The sequence below is a fragment of the Python bivittatus genome, unplaced genomic scaffold (assembly GCF_059951505.1).
Source record: "Python bivittatus isolate LINGU-HERP-01145 unplaced genomic scaffold, Pbiv_v1 ctg000700_np1212, whole genome shotgun sequence".
NCBI lineage: Eukaryota > Metazoa > Chordata > Lepidosauria > Squamata > Pythonidae > Python > Python bivittatus.
In genome coordinates this window covers 62,296,370-62,319,395 of record NW_028277098.1, presented here as the reverse complement: position 1 = coordinate 62,319,395, position 23,026 = coordinate 62,296,370, and the positions used below count along the sequence as shown (strand labels likewise).

The following is a 23,026-nucleotide window of genomic DNA, read 5'->3' as shown; positions in this document are numbered from 1 at the left end:
CGAAGAAAACTTAGAATAAATTGGAGGGAATTTTAATATGGAAGGAGGTCAGTTCAGTGAGGTTGGTTTTCTTTAATCCAAGATATCCAGTATACTTTGTAGTGGATCCCAGCTTTGGTTTAGGTATTTGGTTTTCCTGTTATGGGTTGGTCTTTCAGTCAGCCGTCTCTTCTTTTCTTTCATATATGTGTTTTATAATTTTATTTCACTGTAAGCCACCCAGAGTTGTTGCAGAGTTGAGCAGCCTCAAAATCAGAATATTAAATTAAATTTTAACAAAAATTAGGACACATTCTGTAATAAAATACTTAATCACATTGGATGCTAAGTCCAATAATGAGAGAGAAAGTGGGAGGGGAGCAGTGGAGGCTGATGCTAGGTTAGATGCAACAAAATTTCTCACAGTTGGATCTTAAGATAATTTAATGTTAAGGAAGCTCACATGAGAACAGTGTCCTTCCTTCCTTCCGTTGCCACCTCTGAGTCCCCAAAAGCCTTGGGATGGGGGCCATGTACTGGGGGATGGGAAAACCAGTTGAAATTGGGTGGATCATCTATTTTAGATTCATATGTTCTGATGGGTTCAAAAGCTTAGAATCCAAGCCAATATCAACAGATTGCGGTACAATTGTTACAATTCCAGTGTAAAAAATAATAATTCCCCCCACTGGGTCAATACAGTTCCTTCCTTTCTCCCACCTTTTTTTCCTCTTCTGCCTGTCAATTTCTTATATTTATGAATGCAAATAGAGACATAGAAATCTCAACCTAATATATAAATAGCTACTCCATTATTACTCTTATCCTATCTTACAGGAATACTGAGAGGATGAATTAGACAGCCTGCCCACCATCCTGGGCTTTTTGGAAGGTTAGATTAAAAACGCACAAATAAATCACTCCTGTTTGAAAAGTTCAAGAAAGAAAAGACTGCTGCATGGGAGGTGTGTAATCATATAAATATATTTTATATGGCTCGATTCTTCCAGGAGTTATATTTCTATCTTTGTCCATTGGACAGCACATTCCACTATTAAACTTGGTTGGAAGTAAGTATGTTTAGGCTGGCTTTTATTCTTTGTCATAGACCATCATATTCTCCTCTTTCTTCTTACGCCTTGTGCGAATTAACATACCTGATGATATGCATGCCCGGAAATAGGCCCCACTGAATTCCATGGGTTTTTCTTCTCTCACGTGGAGTGCCTCGAAAAGAACGCACATTCCTCATATTGGCCCATTGTCTCCTCTGCAAAGCTATCCCCCGCACCCACCCCCCACGCGCGCAGCGACACCTTGCGAAATAGACGGGCGCCCACGTGGGACTGCGCAGCCAATAGCTGCAGGAGGGCGGGTCAGACGCGGGCAGGTTTGTAGCATTTATTGGCACTGTGTCGGCCGGCCGGTGGTAGGATTCTGGTCGGCTGGCGATCCTTGAGTTGGCTCGTCGGCTCCGCGGGGAGGCGGGGGTGGCCATGGAGCGCGTCCCGCCTTCCGATGCTCCAGCGGTCTCCCCGCTCAAAGATGGGCTGTTGCAGTCCTCCGGCGCTCCGATGAAAAAGCAAGCGGTAAAGCGGCACTACCACAAGCATAATCTGCGGCACCGCTACGAGTTCCTGGAGACGTTGGGCAAAGGCACCTACGGCAAAGTGAAGAAGGCGAGGGAGCGATCCGGCAAGCTGGTAAGGAGGGCACGCGGCTTCCTTCCAACTTTCCCTCATCTGGTGCCTTTCGGTTGTGTTAGCGCACGACTTCCCGGTCCAGGGGCCGGGCTGGCAGGGGATGGTGGGCCGTGTGTTCCAAGCACATCTGCAGAGCGCCAGGTTAGAGAAGGAGCCTGGCTTTATGGGGCTTCGGTATATTTGTGTGCGCCTAATGGATGGGCAGCTGGAAAGTGAAACTCCGAGCGACCTGTGCATGTACGCGCGCGCCTCCTGAATTCTGGCCCCGTATTCCAGGAACCTGCGTGCGCGGTCGCGGCTCTGGTGTCTGCGACTTGTTGGCAACGAATAAACCTTGCTTTTGAGCTAGTCGTTTGTTTATTTATCAGATTTATATAGCCTCCCATCTCACAAGAAGTGACTCTGGGCGGCGTACAACAATCAGGTAAAACAATATATTAAAACAATCATTATAAATAATAAATCAATCGCTACTAAAGATTAGACTATACAAACCACAAGGCACAGGAAAGAGTAATACAGCCATCAGAAAGATAAGCAATCAGATGTTTTTCCACTTTAATTTTTTTCTTCTGACCCACTCAGAATCTTTTTCCTGTCTCCATCCGATGTTTTTTGGTAGGGGTAACCTTGGGGAAATTTATCGATCCAAGCACTCTTTTGAATTTTCCCGCTATTTGTCTGCCTGCGTGTGTACTTGTGAGGGAAGGAAAACTCTCTACTTTCCTGCCTTTAGTCTGCAGGCTTTATCTTCTTTTCTTGTCCTCCAGCTTGTTAAGCCATGTAACCCACTAACAGCAATCTCCCCCCCCCCCCCCCGCTTTCCTTAGCATGACTGAATGCTGTGGTTTTGCAGCAGTGGCTGATGATCCCCTTGCAGCTGATGTAATGAGGATTGACCTCCTTCCCTTCCTTTCCCCTCCCCGGTAAACAGCGCAGGACTGACTGGCTGCTACATCTGGACTGGTACTCTGCAGAATGCTTTTGGCTGGAGAGGGGAGGCGTTTTGCTGCACAGTGAAAGTAATTAGGAACCTACACCCTGCAGAGTTTGCTGATGGTAGGGGGAGATTAGCAGTCTTTGCTAGGAAAAAAAAAATCCAAAGCTGGCAAGAGAAGTGGGATTGCATAATGAAGGTTAATTATTTTAATTATATTGCATACTAATTGTTATACGTATCGCCAGGAAAAAAAAATCCTGAATTTTTTTGCAACAGTGTATTGGATTAATCTACAGTTACATTCCAGATGTTCTTAATGTTTACCCAGAAGTAAAATCCACACATTTCAGTTGGGTTAAATATGTCTGCGCAGGTAGCTTTAAGTGAATGTTTCCCTGTTGAAGAGACATGGAGGTTAATTTGTGGTATATTTAAAATACTAGTCCAGGCAGTAGCCAGCAGTCAACGATTTGAAGATGTACACGCACACAAATTAATATAGTGCTTAGCAAAAAAAAAAAAAAAAAAAAGGCAAGTAAGGCCTTTGTTGGACTTGGATCTCCATACTGAACTTTATTTGCTGTGTAAATGGCCCAGCTTACTGGATAAGGAATTGGATTCTAAGTTAATGCAGTAGCGCAAAAAATACTGGAAAAAATTGCAAAGCGTATTAATCAAAATATACTTTAATAATGTGAATTAACATGCTGTGAGGCAGGTCCATGCAAAACTTCTCATGCCTCCTTTGAATCATTCTGGCTAATGAGGAAGAGTGATAGGATTAAGGGCAATTACATCAGAGCAAGGGTGGTAAATTTAGAGCTCTCTTGCAAAGCTTCCTGCAGTGGCTTTTCTTCTTGGAGATAGTGGCAAGCTGTTTGTGAGCCAGTGGTCCTGGTGGGCTGAGATTATTCTGTGGGCTGCTTTGGCCGAGATGTAGGTCCTTCCCCTTTAAAAGAATGGATAAAGAGGGCCATCCTGTGCTGCTGTGTTTATTTCTTCCCCACTTCTCACCTTCTTAATGTCATTGATTTGACATGAATTATCTGCCTGTGTACTGCTTGCCTTTTGAAATACTGAAAGCGAGTCTCATTGGCTGGAAAATTAAAGGGTGGGGAAGATACAATATCCAGAAGAGCAAGATCCAAAGGTCTCTAATATCTTTCTTTCAACCTTGTTTTTCCTGTGTAAATTAGCATTGCTAGAAGAATGTGCATTGGGTGGTTATGTAAGCACAATGTAAATTTGCCCTAAAGGATATGTCTTGGCTTTTATTCAGTATAATACTGTAGGTTTTTGAAAGAACTCATCATGATGGTATTGTTTGTCTCTCCATAAACCCCTACATACGATATATTGCTTAAGCAGGGCTAGCAAAGGCCTAAAGTTTGGAAATAAATTCTCTGTGGCAGCAGCATTGGTTTGGCACATTAGTAAGCTGTGTTGATGTGGGGAGTAGATAAACAGCTTCCAGTCATGCTGACTGAAGTCACAGATCTTGTTTCCGTGTGAAAGGAGAGATTGCATGTTTATACTAGCCTGAAAGAATAAATATTATAAGGTTACCAACAAAAATAGCAGGTAGTACAACTTGACCTCTTTTTTTGCACCATGCCCAGGTTAGTCAAATTAAGTCCACGTACCAATCTCTATTTCATCCAAGCCAGCTGCTTTTTCTCTCTCCTCCATTTAATTAATGAATATCCAGCTTGCCTGAAGAGTGTCCATAAGTTCAGAAACTTGCCTGTTTTATTACTGCTACTAGGAACTACATTGTTACTTGCACATTCAGGCCTTTAAGATTCACTAAGTTTCAATTGCTTGATCTAAAGATAATTCTTGATTATATTTCTGGATAATGTGCTATTTTAGATGGTTTTTCTTAACTAACCAGTTTGATAAAGTTATAAGTGATGGGTCACCTCTTCTTTCTTTTTATAATGTTGCTTTTTTCAAAGAAATAGCTGAAACCAAATGATACAGACTTCTAAAATATGTGACATGCTTATTACAGTTTTCAAACTGAAACACTGTCAATGTATTGTCGAAGGCTTTCACGGCCGGCATACGATGGCTGGTGTCGGTCTTCCGGGCTGTGTGGCCGTGGTCTTGAAGTTTTGTTTCCTAACGTTTCGCCAGCACCTGTGACCGGCATCTTCAGAGTGCAGGAGCACAGACAGGAGCAGTTCTCTCTGTGCCCAGCCCGGAAGACCCACACTGAAACACTGTCAGTTTAACTAAATCTTCATAGAACTCACATTTATAAAGAATTATGAACGGACACAGAATCCTTGCACAGATCAGACCAAATTCCAGCTTTGGCACTTAAAAATAAATCCCATTAAAAGAAACAAGTTCTGCTGTGAATTATATATGCTCTCTGGGCTCATCCTGGAACAAACTAAGCAGTTGAATCTGGTAAGCACTTGAATGGGAGGCACCAAAAGATCCAGAGCTTTAAGCTAGACTGAGAAGTCAAACAAACGTTCTTGAAGCAGGCAATGACAAATCAGTTTTGTGTTGTTGCCAAGAAAACTACATGGAAGTGCCTAAGTAATCATCAGGAGCTTAGCTTGACTTGACTGAGTCTTTACCTTTTTATCCCAAAGCTAGTATCTTGGGAAATACTCATATTGCAGTACTGTATAAGTGCTGCTAATCCAATCATGCAGCTCCTATTTGAATTTAAATCATACACTTGAATATCACTGTTGCTTTTGCTTTCAGTTGAACAAGGTGTGCGCGATAACTGGCACCTCTGTTTAGAAGATACATCTTGTTATTGTATGGATCAGCTTTCCCCAACCTACAAGTGGCAGCTATGGCCAAGAGGGCCTTTGCACAGCTTCATCTGATGAGCAAGTTGTACCCTTCATGGATCAGGCAGCCCTCCAGTCACTCACACCCTTGTCATCTTAGGGTTCAACTGTTGCAGTGTGCTCTACTGGGACTGTCCTTGAAGATCACTCAGAAGCTTCAACTGGTCTAGAATACAGTGGCCCAAGCTGTGAGCTGCACTGGTTGCCAGTATGCTTCTGGGTATGATTCAAGGTACTGGTTATTACCTATAAAGCCGTACATGGTCCGGAGCCTGGTTATCTGACGGACCACCAATCTCCAGTGGTGTCTGCCCAGGCAGTAAGAGCTGACAGAATGGGTGTGCTCCAGGTCTCCTCGATTAAATAGTGTCATCTTTCAGGACCCAGGAAGTACATTCTCTGTCACAGCACCTGGAATCAGGTCCCCCCCGAGATCTGGATGGCTCCCACCCTCATGACATTCCAGGAAGCCTTGAAGACCTGACTGTTTTCCCAGGCCTTGTGGTAGGGTAGATGAAACCCCTTATTAGATGTGTTTGTCATACGTTCATATGTTTTATCTTTTTGTATTTTTTATATTGTGAGCTGCCCAGAGTCGGTATGGAGTTGGGCAGTCCTGAAGATAGATAAAGAATAAGACCTGAAGGCCTTTGGAAATATTGGGACTGCAATTCCCAGAATTCTTTGTCTTGATCCAATTAATTTTATCTCGGTGGATGGTCTTGCCACATTACTTTCCCTAGGTCTAGATCTAGTTACACTACTAATAAATCCAAGGAAGCTTTGCTCAGTGATGTTTCTAATCAAAGGAAATAAATCCTGTATTTACCAAACCAGTGTAGGAGTACAGACTTAAAATCAACAGTTCTCACATAGGATATGGTGTAGCTTAAACAACTAACAAACTTTTATACATGCAATTTTTCAAAATGTCCTACTTTTTACTTTCCATTTGTTGTCAAAGCTATTAACTGCCGTAATGACCCTGCATTGCTTGTGTAAAGAAATTGAGTGCCTTGTTTTTCTGTTAGAAACTGCAGAGTGCTTCTATGGTGAAGCATATTGGTTTTTACTCCTGTTTGTTATTCTGTATCTATAAGCCAGGGAGAGTAGCTTTTAGTCCTTGGCTCTCCGCCAGATAAAACTGGAAGTCTAGATTTCTATAGTTTTGCTAACAGAATATAGTACTTACAGTCAAGGGGTTGAGCTGTGTGTTAAGAAAAGCAGAGTGATTTTCTTAAAATAGAAATTCCCCACTCCACTTCTCCCCCCCCCAAAAACCCCAAAACCTAGGAAAGCAGCAAACACGGGGGACTTTTGTCAGCCAGATATAAGGCATGATTTCCTAGGAATAAGGCAATGTATAGAATTCGGAACTGATTCTAAAGCACCTGGCAAAATTTTATTACCTGTTGAAGATCTCTTTCTCATCAAAACCATAATTAAAGCCACATTTGAAGTGAGCACTCAGACCAAATTGTAACAATCAAATAAAGCTGACTGGTGATAAAGATTGTCCACCTGCAATCATAATTTGCAGTTGTATTCTACAAAATGGCTGTATATTCCAACTCGTCTTTAAGTAGAATATGGTGCTGATTGTCTTAAAGCCCACTTTCCAATATTCTAGTCCATGCCCGTTCAGGCCCTCCATCATATGGTAGATTCAGTAAAAATCAGTAAAGATATACAATATTGATTATTCTTGCATATACAGTATATCATCAAATAGTATACAGTGCTTTATTCTCAATATTGAATGTGAACTTTTCTAGGATCAAAGTTGTTAAAGAGGAGCCATATGAGTTAGGACACCATAGTTAAATACCATGTTGGGGGAGGGAAAGGAGATTGACAGAAGGCACAAAATTTGAATCTTAACAGCATATTGTATGTAATTTGTAGCAGAAAAAGTAAAAACCAGTCTTTGTTAAATTAGTGTCTTTGGTATGTTGGATCGCAGGTCTCACAACGTGCAACCAATACAGCCTATGGCTATGTTGGCTCAGGATGATGAAAGCAGTAGTCCAATACATGTTGAAGATACCAGATTAGGGACGTTCATATGAACAACTGGCTTTGCAGCTTGTAGTTTTTAGTATCGTCCCAATAAGACATGGAACATAACTCAGGGGTACTTGTCCCTTTTTTCTGGGCCATTTTCAAAGATCTGTCTCTTTTCTGAACAGAATCTGGGAGATGTATTCTTGGACAACTGTACTGAGAATGAGGGTATAAGTGGTGCTTCAACACCAGCAGCTCTGATCACTTCATGCAATCTTAATTTCTAAACTTCTAGGGCAATTCTGCCTAGCTTAGAGGAAACATTTCTGAGTCAGTTGAGAGTGTAGTTTGGGGTTTCAGATTTCAGAAATGGATTTGATGAGGACCTTTATAGGTTGAGAGAAGGCAACTACTTGTTTACCAGAAAAGGCTTTGCCCAACAACAATGCACATTCCAGAAACCTATCCAAATGGTGAGGCAGTGAGGTGGGAAGAGTTGGAGATTGAACCCTTGAACTTAGCACAAAGGCCATTTAATGAAAGAGGCTTGCACTTAGTTCTGTACAGTATAAACCAGAGAAAGGAAAGCTGCTGCTTTCCAGATACTTTGGACCACAATCTCAAAATCACTGACCATTGGAGTTGTTTATAGTGATGCAGTTCATTGCCCATGTGCTTATTGGTGTTGTGAATCAAAGCCTCTGCAGGATACTATTTCCTATCCTCTGCTGCAGACCTCCCTTGCACTAGTTGTTCATTTGTGTCTCTCCCTACCCCCCCCCCCCACAGACTAGTTGACTCCTATAGTTTTTAAAACAAATTCTTAATTAGACATGTTAGTTGAGTAGGACATTTTAATTTAGAAGACATGAGATTGCAGAAGGCTGACAAATGTGAATGAAACAAAATCTGTAACTAGAAGGCTTTTCCTTCATATTTTTCTCTCTTTTCGTAATCTTTCATGAGCTGCTAACATAATCTTTTTTCCTTCCAAAGCATCCAGAGTTCTTTGAAAAGTTTTGCTGCCAGATTTTTTTTGTATAAGAAAGAGGAAAAGTATGAAATAGATAGGAAGTAATCATGCTCTTGAATTGTTCTAGAATTTATTTTACTTAATTACATTTCAGATATTGGGCGAGGGTGTTTATTTCTGTCGGAGCTTCATCTCAGTTCTTGAAAGTATGGATCCTTATATATTACTCAAATGCTAGGTGTGGCCCTCAGCTTGCAGGAAAAAAATCACACTTCATACTACTATTGAGCTAAGTTTATCCCTTGCAAGGCAGGCCTGCTTCTAACCTCTTTGATCTTTTTGTTGCAAGAGATGATTCATGATAGATTCATATAATTGGTTTATATTTTGGAAATGGAACGTTCCTTTAAAAAGCAACAGCGCATCCTAAAGAGGAAGGAAATGGTGGGGATGCAGTCAAGGATCACAAGACAGCTCAAGGCTGTGGCCACAATCCCAGTGACCTTGCATATGTGGGAAGTGGCCAACTTTTTTTTTTAGTCTATTATTAATTTTATTAAATATTTTGAAAGAGTATAAATGAAAAGGATATAAGTGAGAAAGATACAAAACATATCAAAAAACAGGAAATAGGATACCAGTAATTATTCCTACTGAATTTTCAAGTGAACGTACAGTACTTTGTTAAGACAGTTCAAATCACTAAGAAAGCTATAAACAGTAGACAATACATTAGATCAGTATTGAAAGGTATAGATCAAATGAAGAAGCAATTCTAATGATAAGAGAAGCCAAATTTTGGATGTTGCACAAATCCATATATAACATTATAATCCAAGAAAGGTTTCCAGTTAGGATTAAATTCTGCATCAGAGTTACTTTTTATATACGAAGTTATTTCAAAAATTGGACCAATGTTCCCAAAATGTAATTGGCCATTCTTCCAAAGAAAGAATCAAAGACTTTTCCAGTAGAAAGGTGGCCAACATTAATGTGTAAATATCAGATGAATACTTCTGTACTACTTAGTTTTCTGAAAATAGCTTCACATGAAAGAAAGAGTAATACTCATAGCAGTAGAACCAGGGCAAAGTCACACACCTCAGTTTTTGCTTGTAACCCATTGAAATGCAAAGAAATTCCATCTGAGTGAACTGAATCTCAGGTGATTGATAAAACTATCCTTTCTTTAACAAGAATAAGTGAATTTGCTTTTTAGAATTCCAAGTTAAGATTCAACCTAGCAGGTTAACCATCTTTTCATTCTATCATCATTAGTTGGGACACTTAGTCCAAATGATTTTGTTGTTGAGAATGGTATGCCTTAAAAGGGTATGCCTTAAAAATACAACCATCTTTTGGAAGAGTTGAATGCCCTCTGCCTCTCTCTCCCTTTATGGCTAAGAAGGAATTTGAGTTCATTGTGGCTGGATGGGAGAGCTCTAACATTTCTGCCTTTGGGATGCAAGACTAGGCCTCCCTTTCCTTGTTGTTGCCAGGAAACTTAGTATTATGTGTCTTCCAGGATCCTTTTACAGGATTAATGCTGTTCCGCATTCTTGTCTGAGGGAGGATGTGGAGGTTGTGCCGGATTCTGTTGAAAATTCAACCCAAGACATGCATTGTCTTCACAATCTCTTTGAAAGAGGATTAACTACATCTATTCTTTAGTGTGCTCACTTTCCCTCTCCTCTCCTTAGTTTCCTCGTAAAAGAATTTTCATAATAAAGCAATCTGAGCAGACTTTAGAAAGTTTGCTCCTGCTATTTAAGATTTGCAGCATTTTGGCTAGCTGGCTATGCTTGGAGAAGTTCTGTGTTCACTACTTTTTTTTATTTATTTGTTCAGAAGAGAAAATATTACCTGGAACTGTATGGCTTTGTTTCAGTGCCAAATTGTTTTTTAAAAAATCTGACCAAGTGACTTATTTTCAGCCATAATGGATGGCTGGGGGTAATAGAATGTTTTCATTTGTAGCAAATAAAACTGTTGACATTTGGAGTCATGTGCTCTGTTCACTTTCCATTCACTGGGTGTGTTTTACTGCAAGAACTCTACCAAAACACAGAATTCCTGCTCCATATTAAGCCTGTGCAAAGCTGCTGCTTTGAAAAGAATCGAGCAGATTCTTGTTTAAAAAGAACAAAAGATGTTTAACTTAAAAATGAAGAGTCGATCTGTAACCAAAATGTTTTAAGTGCCAGTGTGCTGGCATCTTTGTGGTTAGCAGATAAATTCTTGCCTTTCTTATGCCTTTTTTTATCTTAACGGCATAAATGCACACATTTCTAAGGGCTGAACCAATTCAATACAAACTACTTGGATTGAGGTAGGGATAAATCACATTAGATAGATAGATAGATAGATAGATAGATAGATAGATAGATAGATAGATAGATAGATAGATAGATAATTAAAACCACAGAATTCTCAAAATTTATGCTTCCAGACATGGATGTTGGTTCTAAGGCCCAGGAGTATGAATTTATAGGCATTCATTTAGTTATTCTGAATATATTTATTCACTCCCTTGTTCCTTAACTTAAAGTAATGTTGGGTCTCAAAATAAAAGCAGAGTAAGAGCCAGTATTGTGTAGTGGTTAAGATGCTGGACTAGAAACTGAAAGGCCCTGAGTTCTAGTCTTCCCTTGGGCATGAAAGCTGCCTGGGTGACTTTGAGCCAGTCACTCTCTCTCAGCCCAACCACCTCACAGAATTGTTACAGTGGGCAAAATAGGAGGCAACAGCATTATGTACACCGCTTGGAGCTGGGTGGGATACAAATCTAATAATTTTTAAAAATCCAAGATGTGCATTGATATTTTTTACTTGCATAAACAAGAGATTGCTCCACTGTTAATTTGGGGGGAAATTCTGCATTTCCAGGTTGCTATCAAGTCTATCCGGAAAGACAAAATAAAGGATGAGCAGGATCTTCTCCATATCCGAAGAGAAATTGAAATCATGTCCTCTCTCAATCATCCCCACATCATTGCTGTTCATGAAGGTAAGAATTCTTTGCTCACAGCCTCAGTTTAAATGCATTGGTCTTCTGTGAGAATGTTAGTCCCAGAATTGTTTTTCAGGCCATTCGCTATTCAGAAAAGGAGGAAACTGAATTCTAGAAATTGTAGCTGTTTTTAGGACCGGGTAGCCATTTTTATCTCTATAGTTCTAAAGCTGCTTAATGCAGCATTCGTAAGCTATGATAAGATAGCAAAATTGAGATATTTTAGTGGACTGATTTATTTATGTATGCTTTACCTTGAATAGGCCCAACTGCCAAAGGTATCTGGGCGGACTATAATTTGTTAAAATAAAGCATTAAAGATTGACTTATCTGACCTGTGGCTTAATAAAACAGCCATGGCCTCTGCACATAGCGATGGTAGAAAGTTCTGAAAGAGACACTTGGCAAGGAACATTTTTTTTTTTACTGTTGCATATTGGCACAAGCTGAAAATCTGGCAGTATAAAGTATAAGAACATCTCAGGCAAAGCCCTGGAAGGGTTTAAACTGGTTTTGTCACTCTTGATTAGGAGGCCAAATGTATAGTATGGGGAGGAAAAGAAATACCAAGATTTTCTCTTCAAGCAGTACTGACCACATAAGACATAAATAAATGCTGTCCTTCACCAGCAAAATACAAGGGAGGGGGTTCGGGAGCTTCTGCCTGAGGTACAGGTGGAGAAGTGAAACACAGCCACACTGAAAATTTCTCTTTCCACTTTTTAGTACTGTTTAGTATTTGCTCTTTGACTTTTATTTTATTTTTGTGTACAAAATAACTTGTACATGTTCTGAATACCAGTTGATTCTTATGATTTTGGGACTGGGAATAAAGTACATTGAGTCTGGGCAACTTCACTGTATAGGAACTATGTATAATATTATGAAGGCAAATGTAGGTGAGAAATCATAAGGTGTATTGTTAAACATGAAATAGAAAGGTTAACATTTCAAAAGTATCATTTTGATTATTGCAGGAGTGTCCACGAGATGTGGTCAAAAAAGTCAAGACGATGGCCATGATTGTGCCATCAAGGCACCCCCCCTTTTTTTTATGTGCATCACACATGTGTCACACATGAAAACTGGGCAGCTTTGATCACATCATCTTAATTTTTTAACTGCATTATTGCTAGTATTGTAATCCAGAACTAACATAGGCAAGATATTAAATGGTAGAAGAAATAGCATGACCCTGGTCTAAATGTAAACCATTATTATATTCAGCAATGAATTAAGAGATGGTATCCAGTTACTGATCCCTGCAATTCTTTGGCAGCCTACATGCCTTGTGGTGGTACCATCTGTGAAGCAAATTTTTGTTTTAGTCACAGCTGATGGTGTTTCCTAATGAGGAAATTCATTCAACTTAAATCTAATTTACCTGCTACAGTACTTACTGCAGCAGTTAAAAAAGACAAGTGTTAAACTACTTGTTAATATATCTGAATGTCTTTGTTTAAAAAAAGCTACCATTTGCTTTACATTAAAAGCATCTGGTAGGGATGCTTTGATCATGAACTGAAATAAGACTATAGACCACACATCAGCACAAGTATATAAGCCTGCAGGTCAGGACAGGAACTAAAGTAACAGGTTTATTATCAGAAGAATTTGGCATTAAGATATCTGGAATTCTTTACAGTTGGCCCTAATTTTTTTTTTTCTGTTCTTGTTTATATAGTATTTGAAAACAGTAGCAAGATTGTCATTGTGATGGAATATGCTAGCAAGGGAGATCTTTATGACTACATTAGTGAGCGCCAGAGACTGACGGAGCAGGAAGCTCGGCACTTCTTCAGGCAAGTGGTGTCAGCAATCTATTATTGTCATAAGGTTAGTGAAAATTGATAACCTACTTAAATATTTCAATTTATATTTTCATGTGCATATTTTACATCTAGTTACTTAAAATGGTTGAAAGCTGAAATATAGCCACCTATTTAAATATCCTCTCATCACCATTGGGATCCATGAGTTTCACTTTCCTGCATTGTATCAAAAGCACAATAGGGGGTTTTTTTTCCCCCGTTTTCCCTTTTAGCAGAGTAATGCTTTATTAGTTTAATACGGAGCACACATCTATTCCAGGTAGATTAATTAATAACATTGTTATGCAGCATCCTTGGGCGTTTATATGCATGGGCAACATTAATAATTGAACCATTTTCTCATTTTTAGCTGTCATAGGAGGATGAATTTCCTCCTTATGTTACTGAGGATGTAAACATTAGAGGGTGAACCTCCTCCTCAAAGTGAAAAAAAAAAAGGATTGTATATTAAGGTTCCTGTCTACATACAAAATCTGCACAAGCTGGGCAATTGTGGTGATATTCAGAATGTTCCATCTGGTCCTATGGATGGACCTGTGAGCTTCTGCGTTAGGGACAGCACACCTACAGTAAAGTCTGTGCTAGCAGGTCAGAATTATTAGGCTGGGAGATTTTGGCCTACTGGGTGTTATGTCCTCCTAAAAGCATTGGGAATGCTTTCCCAATAAGGATAGTCAGAGTAGTACGAACTTCAGGTTTACCCTCAGGAAAATCATAGAGACATGAAATAGTGGATTAAAAAAACCTGATAATGTAAGATTTGAGTTCTCCTTTACTTTAAGTAAGAAGGGCACTGAAGAAACTTGGATGTGTTGCTCTATAAAGGGAATACAGCAAAAAAACCCTTTCCAGTATTATCCTGTTTTGTATGGGTTTTTAATGGGAAAGACAACAGAGAGATATCAAAATTTTCCATCATTGAGTATGAGTGCTCTTCAAGGTAATGGAGCCTGAGCAATCTTCCTTTGGCCTTAGAAAAAGTAGCCTTGAAATTGTCAAGTTAATTCTTTTATTTTGCCCAGCAGCTTTCAAATTACATGCCAAAAATTAATCACTTGTTATATTGGGAAGCACCTACTTCCATGCATTTGAAAGTCAAGGGAAAACGTAATGCAACCAACTAAGGTCCAACTTGGATAACCTGCTTCATACACAACTTGTCAGCTTGGAATTCTAGACATTTACTGTTCTTATTTTGCAAGCTTTGTTCTTGTAGGGAGGAGGGAAGAAATGTAGATTTTTAGACTCTTTTCTCTATCTTAGGAAGTAATGTTGGGGCTCCAGGAATGTTAAGGACTACAGATGAGTGTGGGCAGTGGGTGGGAACATACTGCATTCATTTGCAACTAGTTCCATTGTCTTAGGACATGTTTAGAAACTGACAACAGCTTGTTCTTTGCAACAAAATGTACTAGAATAAGAAATTTGGCATTTTTCCACATCATCCAATGTGGGGAATTCTCAATAGCAAAAGGAAACAGTTCACTGAAGGATTTTGTAAGCATTATGGGGGGGTTTCCTTTGTTGTGATTTCATCTGCATTAGCTAGCAACAATTGTGCAGGGGGTTCTACTACTACTACTCCCACACAATCACACACTCAAATTATATTGTTTGCATAGAAAACCATAGATTTGAATGTAAGCATCTTTATTCAGAGGTACAAAATAGTTCTTAGCAGGAGGCTTCTTGTTATTCCATATTACTCTCCCTTCTTTACTTAGTATGCATACGATGTGTATATGTTTTACTTAACATTTCTACCTCTGTCTGGTTTAGTGTTTTACTTCACAGAAAAACAGATCTTTAAGCATGTTACTAATATATGATATAAAACTAGGTGGGATGAACTGAGATAGCCTTCCAGCATGTCTTTGTTTTCTTTTCTAACAGGAAAAAAACAAGCTTCTGTTTTTTCTCCCAACAGAATGGAATTGTTCATAGAGATCTGAAGTTAGAAAACATTCTTCTAGATGCAAATGGAAACATCAAAGTAAGTTGGAATGGATATGAGCACCTCTTTCCTATGGTACTTATTGGAGAACTTTAAAGTATTATGTAAGGACAATTTAAAATAGCAATTTTGAAAGGTTTGGATAGTATGTGATGAATTCCAATCCTCTCCTACAAATGCAGATATTTCCAATGCTGGTATTTATATTGATACAATGGATTTTAGTTGGGAAGCTGGTATGTTCAGCCTTCCAGTGTGAAAATGTTCTAAGTCAACTTAGAGCTTGCATGATGTCATAGGCTAGTTAGGCAGTAAGACTGAATATTTATGGTTTGACAATGTTCATTTATTTCATGGATTTCAAAACATTAAGATTCACAGACAGCTTCAGAAGTGGCTACTTTCAGCAATGTTGATATATTCTGTGCCTTCAAACTATGCCAGTGGGGCATTGACAGTTCTACGTTATGCACTGCCATCTGTTTCTATTAGATTTCAGAGTTGCAGAAGGGAAATTTGAGTCCTACCTTTTTTTAATGGCTTCAGAAAACAAGAAAATGCTGTTGTCCAAATCCTTGATTTGACCATTTATTTTGGGTTACTTGGATCCTTTAACAATGAAACGATTAAAAATACCTAGTGTTTGCCAGGAATTCTAGCTTCTCTTCTCCTAAACAGGCAGATTGATATGAAGAATTAAAGTACATAGGGACTCTTGGCAAAGTAGAATACAAGAAGAAAATGATGTGGTTTGTTTAAGAAAAAGAAAAGGAAAACATTTATGGGACAGTGATAGAAACTTTGAAAACAGTTTTTTAGATCAAATAATCCAGTTGCATATCTGAAAATGCTTATTGCCATTAGCCAACATGTCAGGTGGGCCACTGGGTATAAAGAATTTATAGTTGAGCACAGATTGAGGGTACCAGATTGTGTCAGCATTGCATACACATAAGGGTAGGGTTTCCATTGTGATGGTGTGGCTGCCATCTTGCTCACTTTGACCCTTGCTGCACATGTTGCTGGGCCTAGGCCCCAATTTATGTTGCCCAGACAATCAGCTGTTCTGAAATCACAAACTCTGAAAACATGTGCTGTACCATCTGGCTCATCTGATTGGCTGTGGGCTGCATGAGGGAACATGATGGTGGTGGCATTAGCAAATACTTACTGTTGAGGGATAGCAGACTAATAGAACAGGAGTCACAGCTAAACTGATCTTAAAGTTCTGGTGTGCACTCAACAAAGTGGTTCTCTCACTATAGAAAGAGAGCTTGTTGTTAGCATTCATATCTTCCACCTCAAAGGCTACCTTAATATTCCCAACAGGTCTAAGTCCAACAAGTGCAGGTATTTCTTCACTGTGGGGAAAAAAGGTCACCTTATTTTATTTGTGCTGCCATTCAGTGATGAAAGGCAGAGGATAATTGTAAGGGGAGGAGAGCTAGTATGATCCACCTGTCTTTACTATATATTTGAAGGGAAAAGATCTCTTGCTTTATAGGTAGTAGCTTGTCATTTGTGACAATAGGTTCAGATTTCAAGCCTGACTAAAAGGCCACCATACATATTTACCATAAGTAAACAATAAGAACAAGGTGCTTATTCTGTTGCCAAAATTAGCATTTGACAACTCTAAATCTAGGGAATCCTTGGGGTTCACTGAAGATGTTACCTAGCTAGGTAACGAAATGTCTGCAAGGAAACAACCAAGCTCAGAGAACGCCAAGGACTCCACAGTTCAACCCTGAACTACATATACTTATGTTGGTTCGAAATCTAAGGTCAGATAGCTTGTGTTTATGTGGACAATGCAGGAAACTGAAAGGCTTCTGTAAAAATACAATTCTAGTTGATTTGGGGTTGGTAAGTAAGACTTACTTTAAAGGAAATCCTTGCTATTTGTCTTCTGGTAGTAAACAGCATTAATCCAGGATTGTTCTTCCTCACCATAGATTGCAGACTTTGGCCTTTCCAATGTCTTCCAACAAGATAGGCTTCTTCACACCTTCTGTGGCAGTCCACTCTATGCATCTCCTGAGATAGTTAACGGAAGGCCTTACAAAGGACCTGAGGTAAGAGAACTGATAAAATAAAAATTCCTCAATACTGGAGAAGCATTTGGACTATTAATGTTATTCAAGCTGCAAAACAGTCATAGCTGAAATTCCTGGCTCTTCCCATTGAATACTTAACTGTTGCAAGATCATGCACCTGGCCATGCATGTTGCATTTAACAACCCTGTTGGATGTTTTGGGGAAAATTGATGGCAAGAAACAACTGGCTCCATAGTGCTATTTGCAGCCAAGGTACATCCTGAGACAGTGTCATTGCTATTTTATCAGCAGTGATCAGGCCAAGGCATTCTTATTTGCACTTCTTGATGGTGATAGCTGTTGCCAACATAAAGATCAAGGAACAGTTCTATTCCTTGGGTAGACTGGCTGCAAGTTAACAGCTGGCTTTTATATTTGCAGGTTGACAGTTGGTCCCTTGGTGTTCTTCTCTATATTTTGATCCATGGCACAATGCCATTTGATGGCCATGATTACAAGACACTGGTGAAACAGATTACAAGGGGAGATTACAAAGAACCCACCAAACTTTCAGGTAAGTGGAAACAGGATTAGCGGTTTTCTGCCTAGGGAGTTGTTCCATTCCATTTTGTATTAATCAGTCAACACTTTGAGTACTGTATCCCTTGCAGTGATAAAAATGAGTATTTTTCCGAAGCTTAACTTTCTATTTCAGGTGATTCCAGTAAGAATTGAAAACAAGATATTAAAATAGTGGCAGAGAAAACTATATGGTCCAAAACGGCCAAGGATTAAGTTTAATAAAAGAATGAGGCAGATTGGCAATACCACATTTCAAACTGTATTATCAAGCCATCTGCAGATTATACAGATTAGGTTATGTTGTTTAATGGCTGGGTTGCTTCTGTTGAGGGAGTGGCTCTTCAGGTGCTTTGCATAAATATTCTAGAGAAATTACAAAAACAAGATGGAATACTCAAAGACTTGACTGAATTTGAAAAACTTGTAACAAAAAACTAAAAACATTTGCTGGAGCTCATTTATCAACCCTTAAAGATTGTATGATTAAATGGTGCAGAATTTAAATAGGACAATTGACGTGCTACAGCAGGGACATCAATGGAAGAGAAGCATTAAATTCACCAAGAATATTACATTTCAAGAAAACCAGTGCAAGATGTTCTATTGATGGTATATTACTCTAGTACTGATTGCTAAAATAACTCATTTTCTAAAAATTGTTATAAATGCAATAATCAGGTTAGAACAGTCTTCCATATTTGATGCCAATGTTGTAATGCCCAACTGTTCTGGAAGATAATTTATTATACACTGAAAAAAATTAAAGGTTGAAATTACTTTCCAATCATTTGTTTCTCTGTTAAACATGACCAAACCTTATATTTCCATGAAGTATACTGAGTTGGCTTTATATATGGTAACAACTGCCAGGACACATTATGCTTTTCATTGGAAATCAGGTATAATTTCTTCCATAGAAGAATGGCAAATTAAGTAGTGGGAGTAAGCATTAGTGTAAAAAATAAATTCATATTTGAGAAACAAATCAGATACCATTTCTGAATTATAATTCTACATATAGGCTTGTATCATATTCAAAGTTTGAGTTTCTTTTAATGTAAGGCTTTAATATCTAAGTTTTTGTTTAATTTGCTAAATAAGGATGGAGTTCTTAGATCAGACAAAAATCTTTGAATTCTTTTTTTTTTACTTACAATTGGCTATTGTAGTCAGTGCATACATTGATTCTGATAATATTCTGAAGTTCTGAATTGTTACAAGGTATTTTAATACACAGTACTAATCTAATGTTACTTTGAATTTTTTATTCCAACTTATAGCACTTGTAAATCTCTTTTCTTTTTTTCTTACTTTCCTTTTTCTTCTTGATTGTGTTTTTTAAATTTTATATTAATAGATATTTTAAATGATTTTTCTTAAAAAAAAAAAAAAAAAAAAGAATACTGTATCCTATTCAGGATATTGCAGCTTCAGACAGATAGACAGATTCAGAAAGGGCAATGAGAACGATAAAAAATCCAGGAATAAAGTCCTATGAGGAGAGATCACCTGCTTCAGATACTGAAAAAGAAGAGAGAAAAGTCAAGATCTGTTCTTTGTCATCACAGAGGTGTCAGGAAAAACTTTGTATAGTAAGAGAAGCTTGACAGTAAAACCAATTCTTAAGCGAGGCTTAGGCTGGACAGCCATTTGTATAGGATACTTTAATTTGAATTTTGCACTGAGCAGCAGGCTGGACTTCATGCCTTGAATTACCACTATGCTTCTGTGAATGTAAGGTCTGTACATTCTCATAGCTGTAGCTTTTGGGTATCTGATGGATAGTAAGTCCAGGTCATTAGCTGAAATAGGACCTTTTCTTCCTGTGGTAGTGAAGTTAGAAATGAGTTCTGAGAAATGAAGCGTACCCCCTATCTGTACATCTCATATGATTTCTTTGATTTGCAGATGCCTGTGGCCTGATCCGGTGGATGCTAATGGTGAATCCAGAACGCCGAGCTACCATTGAGGACATAGCCAGCCATTGGTGGGTCAACTGGGGCTACAGAGTACCAGTTGGGGAACAGGAGTCCTCGCGAGAGGATGAATCCACGTTGGCTACTGTTGCAGATTGGCTTCGCCGCTCCTCCAGGCCTTTGTTTGAAAATGGCTCCAAGATGCGCTGCTTCTTCAAGCAACACATCCCTGGTGTCACGCTGGAGAAGCAGCGTTCACTCAAGAAGTCAAAAAAGGAGAACGATGTGTCTCATGCTCTGCAAGAAACAGGCCTAGCTCCAGAGAACCAATCCAAATCAATCCTGAAGAGACCTAAGGGCATCTTGAAAAAGAGAAACTCTTGTGAGAAGTCCCAGAGTCCTTTGGCTGTGGTAGCTCCTCTTGATGTGCAGAAAGAAGATAATACTAGGCCTGCGCTTGATGTAGCTTGTGTCCTGTCCTCCAGATCCTTGGCCTGCAATACAGAAGGTGTTATAGCCATCCCCCCAATGCCCAAGAAAGGAATTCTGAAAAAGCCACAGAAGAGAGAGTCTGGCTATTACTCATCTTCGGACCGTAGTGAATTTGCAGATGTTTTGGACTCTGAAAACATAGACCTCAATGCCAGTGTCTTTGTGGGCACTCCCTCCTCCACTCAGACCTCCAGTGACAATCAGGCCAGGCGGAAAGGTATTTTGAAACACAATGGCAAGTACTCCTCCAGCAGCACTGAGTCTGATGGTGTGCCAGCCAAAGTCTTCCCAATGTTCCCTGAGGTCATCTTGCCCAAGCTGTCCCTAGCCTCTCGCATTTGCCCATCCAGCGCTGTGAGTGAGGACAGCATCCTTTCCACAGAGTCCTTTGACCAGCTTGATTTGCCCGATCGAATGCCAGGAAGTGGAGGAGTCTCCATGCGTGGCTCTGTCTCTGCAGATGACCTCCTGCAGCTGGAGGAGGGAGATGGGGAAACCAAGAGCCGCCGACTCCGACGCTGGACAGTGACTCAGTGCCAAAAACCCCTTGCAGACAGTTGTTTCTCTCTGGCAGACTGTGATAATGTCACTGAAGTCTACAAACGGGCTGTGACTATCAGCATGAAACTGAGCTGATGGCCTCATTGTCAGTCAGGACCACTGACACACCTTTGCTAATTATGGCAAAGATGTTTTACAGCCCAGATTCTGGCATTCTCCAAACAATTTGCACTTCCCATTCAAATGGATAAAGAACTTTCAGTAGCCTTTGTCTTCTCCCTGACAGGGCTGGAAGTGCAATTGGCTGGAAATATATTTATTTTTACATATTCCTTGTTTGTTCTCAGAATGTAAAGGAATGTTTACATTCTTAACATTGCCTGTAAAATGGTATAACAGGGTATGGATGTATGTTTGGAGAGAGGAAAAGATATGTTGATAGAAGGGCAGTGGATGTAGGAAAAAAGTAAAAACAGTGTAATGGGCCTGGAGTACTTGGGGAAAAATGGGAGGGCATCTGTTATCTGTAGAGTAATGGACTAAAAGGGATGTAATTTTTTTTTCTCCCAGCATCATCAACAAAAAAACACTGAATTGGAGTCATGAGCAACTAAGTCCAGTAACATTCTCCTGAACAGCCTTTGTCTCTCCAAACAGACCCTGATGATCATCTCTAATCTTAGTGATTGGAGTGATGATTTTGTTTGCACTGTGTTTCTTTAATTGCACAAAGAAGTTAATGAGTTAGAAATGCCTCCAAAGGGGAAAAGGATTAAGGCAAGGTACTTAGAAAGGAACAACTATTGTTTGAAAAACTAAAATTCTGTCTCATTGGAGGGTATCTGCACTATATATTTAGAATTCCAATTACCCTGATATACTTGGACTGAAATGGCAGTGAAAAGGGGCTCACTAATAGAATTCTGGGCATCCTCCATAAAGCTGAACATAACATTCATTTCTTTAGTTAAGCCACAAAAGAGTTAATAAAACTTAGAGCAGGTTTCCCCAGTGGGCCTCCTCTTGTTAGACTACAATTGCCATAATTTCCAATCAGTGTAGGCATGCTGGCTGAGGAAAATGGGAGTGATGGCCCAACATATATGGAGGGAATCATGCAGGAAAGACTGATTAGTTAGATGTTTTGGTAAGAACTGGATATAGTAAAGGCACAGAGGAGTTCAAAATTCTCCTCTATTCTCATTTCTGTTTTTTTTTACTTTTTAGCAGACAAGAACACTTTGCTTTGATCTTGATTAAAAAAGTGACTAAAATATGGGGCATTTTTTTGCTCCTCCCAAAAGAGAACGCAAAAAGTAGCCCAACTGTGCTGTAAAGTGAATTTTCCTGAAGCTTCCAAATAAAACAGGCATTCGTGTTTCCAGAAATGTGTATGCATATAATTAAGTCTGAACTAGAATATGGAATCTAAAAGGCCAGGACAATGAGGGCCAGATGAAACTCCTTTTATGGGGAAAGAGATGTTTGTTAGTAGTAGGCATAGCAAGTTTTTAAAGAAGCGAGCATCAAGTCCTTCCAAAATACAGTAAATATAGTTGCCTTTTAAAAGATGACTTAGAACCCAAGAAATGTTTACTTAGCATAGGAAAATACCCTTCCCTGAATTTCCTGATGTTCCCCACGTTCCCCAAAGGATCTCTTTGCTGTTCAAGTGACCCTCCTGAAAGTTACTGGAAGGAAGGAAAGGGCAAAAAGTCTCATTCTGTGGCTTTCCTAAAGTTAACCTGTTTCAAGAATCCAGTCCATATATTTTGTCCAGATGTCTGTGCCTTCTATATTTAGGTTGCAGAAAAACAATATGACTGCTAGATGACAGTGGAAATACGGGAAAACAAATGTCTTTTATTTTTGCCTAATGATTTCTGGATTTTTGTAGAAGGCTAAACCTGGTTCTGTTCTCAAAGTAGTGAATCTTTGCCCTTGAGTATTTTAAAATACTGCCTTTTTGACCAATATGAACTTGACAAAAGTTTTTTTTAAAAATAAAGATGGTAGCCTTTTTTTAAAAGGCAATATAATGAATTCATAGTCAGAAGAAGGTGATCTGTAAAACGTTTCCATCTTGTAGTATTTTGGATTCTTAAGTGCCAGTTGCACTATCTTGCCATGTATTTTCTGGGTGGCCTTCAAAGTACTGCCTTATAAAATATTGTTCTTCCATCCAGAGAAGCTAATTTAAATCTAGCAAAGTGGGACCAGAACTTTTTGTCTGCTCATAAATTGATGCAATGGTTATGGAAGAAATAATTAAAAAAAATAAGGA

The 23,026-nt window shown here is 39.2% G+C and overlaps 1 protein-coding gene across 1 annotated transcript; it reads left to right on the top strand.

Moving 5' to 3' along the window:
* Positions 1–1,376: 1,376 nt before the first annotated feature.
* On the top strand, positions 1,377–23,026 carry NUAK2 (NUAK family kinase 2). Its single transcript, XM_007428357.3, has 7 exons — positions 1,377–1,682; positions 11,305–11,425; positions 13,113–13,264; positions 15,188–15,253; positions 17,170–17,289; positions 17,693–17,825; positions 19,742–23,026. The coding sequence occupies exons 1-7, from the start codon at positions 1,476–1,478 to the stop codon at positions 20,875–20,877; spliced, it is 1,935 nt and encodes a 644-aa protein (XP_007428419.1). The 5' UTR covers positions 1,377–1,475; the 3' UTR covers positions 20,878–23,026.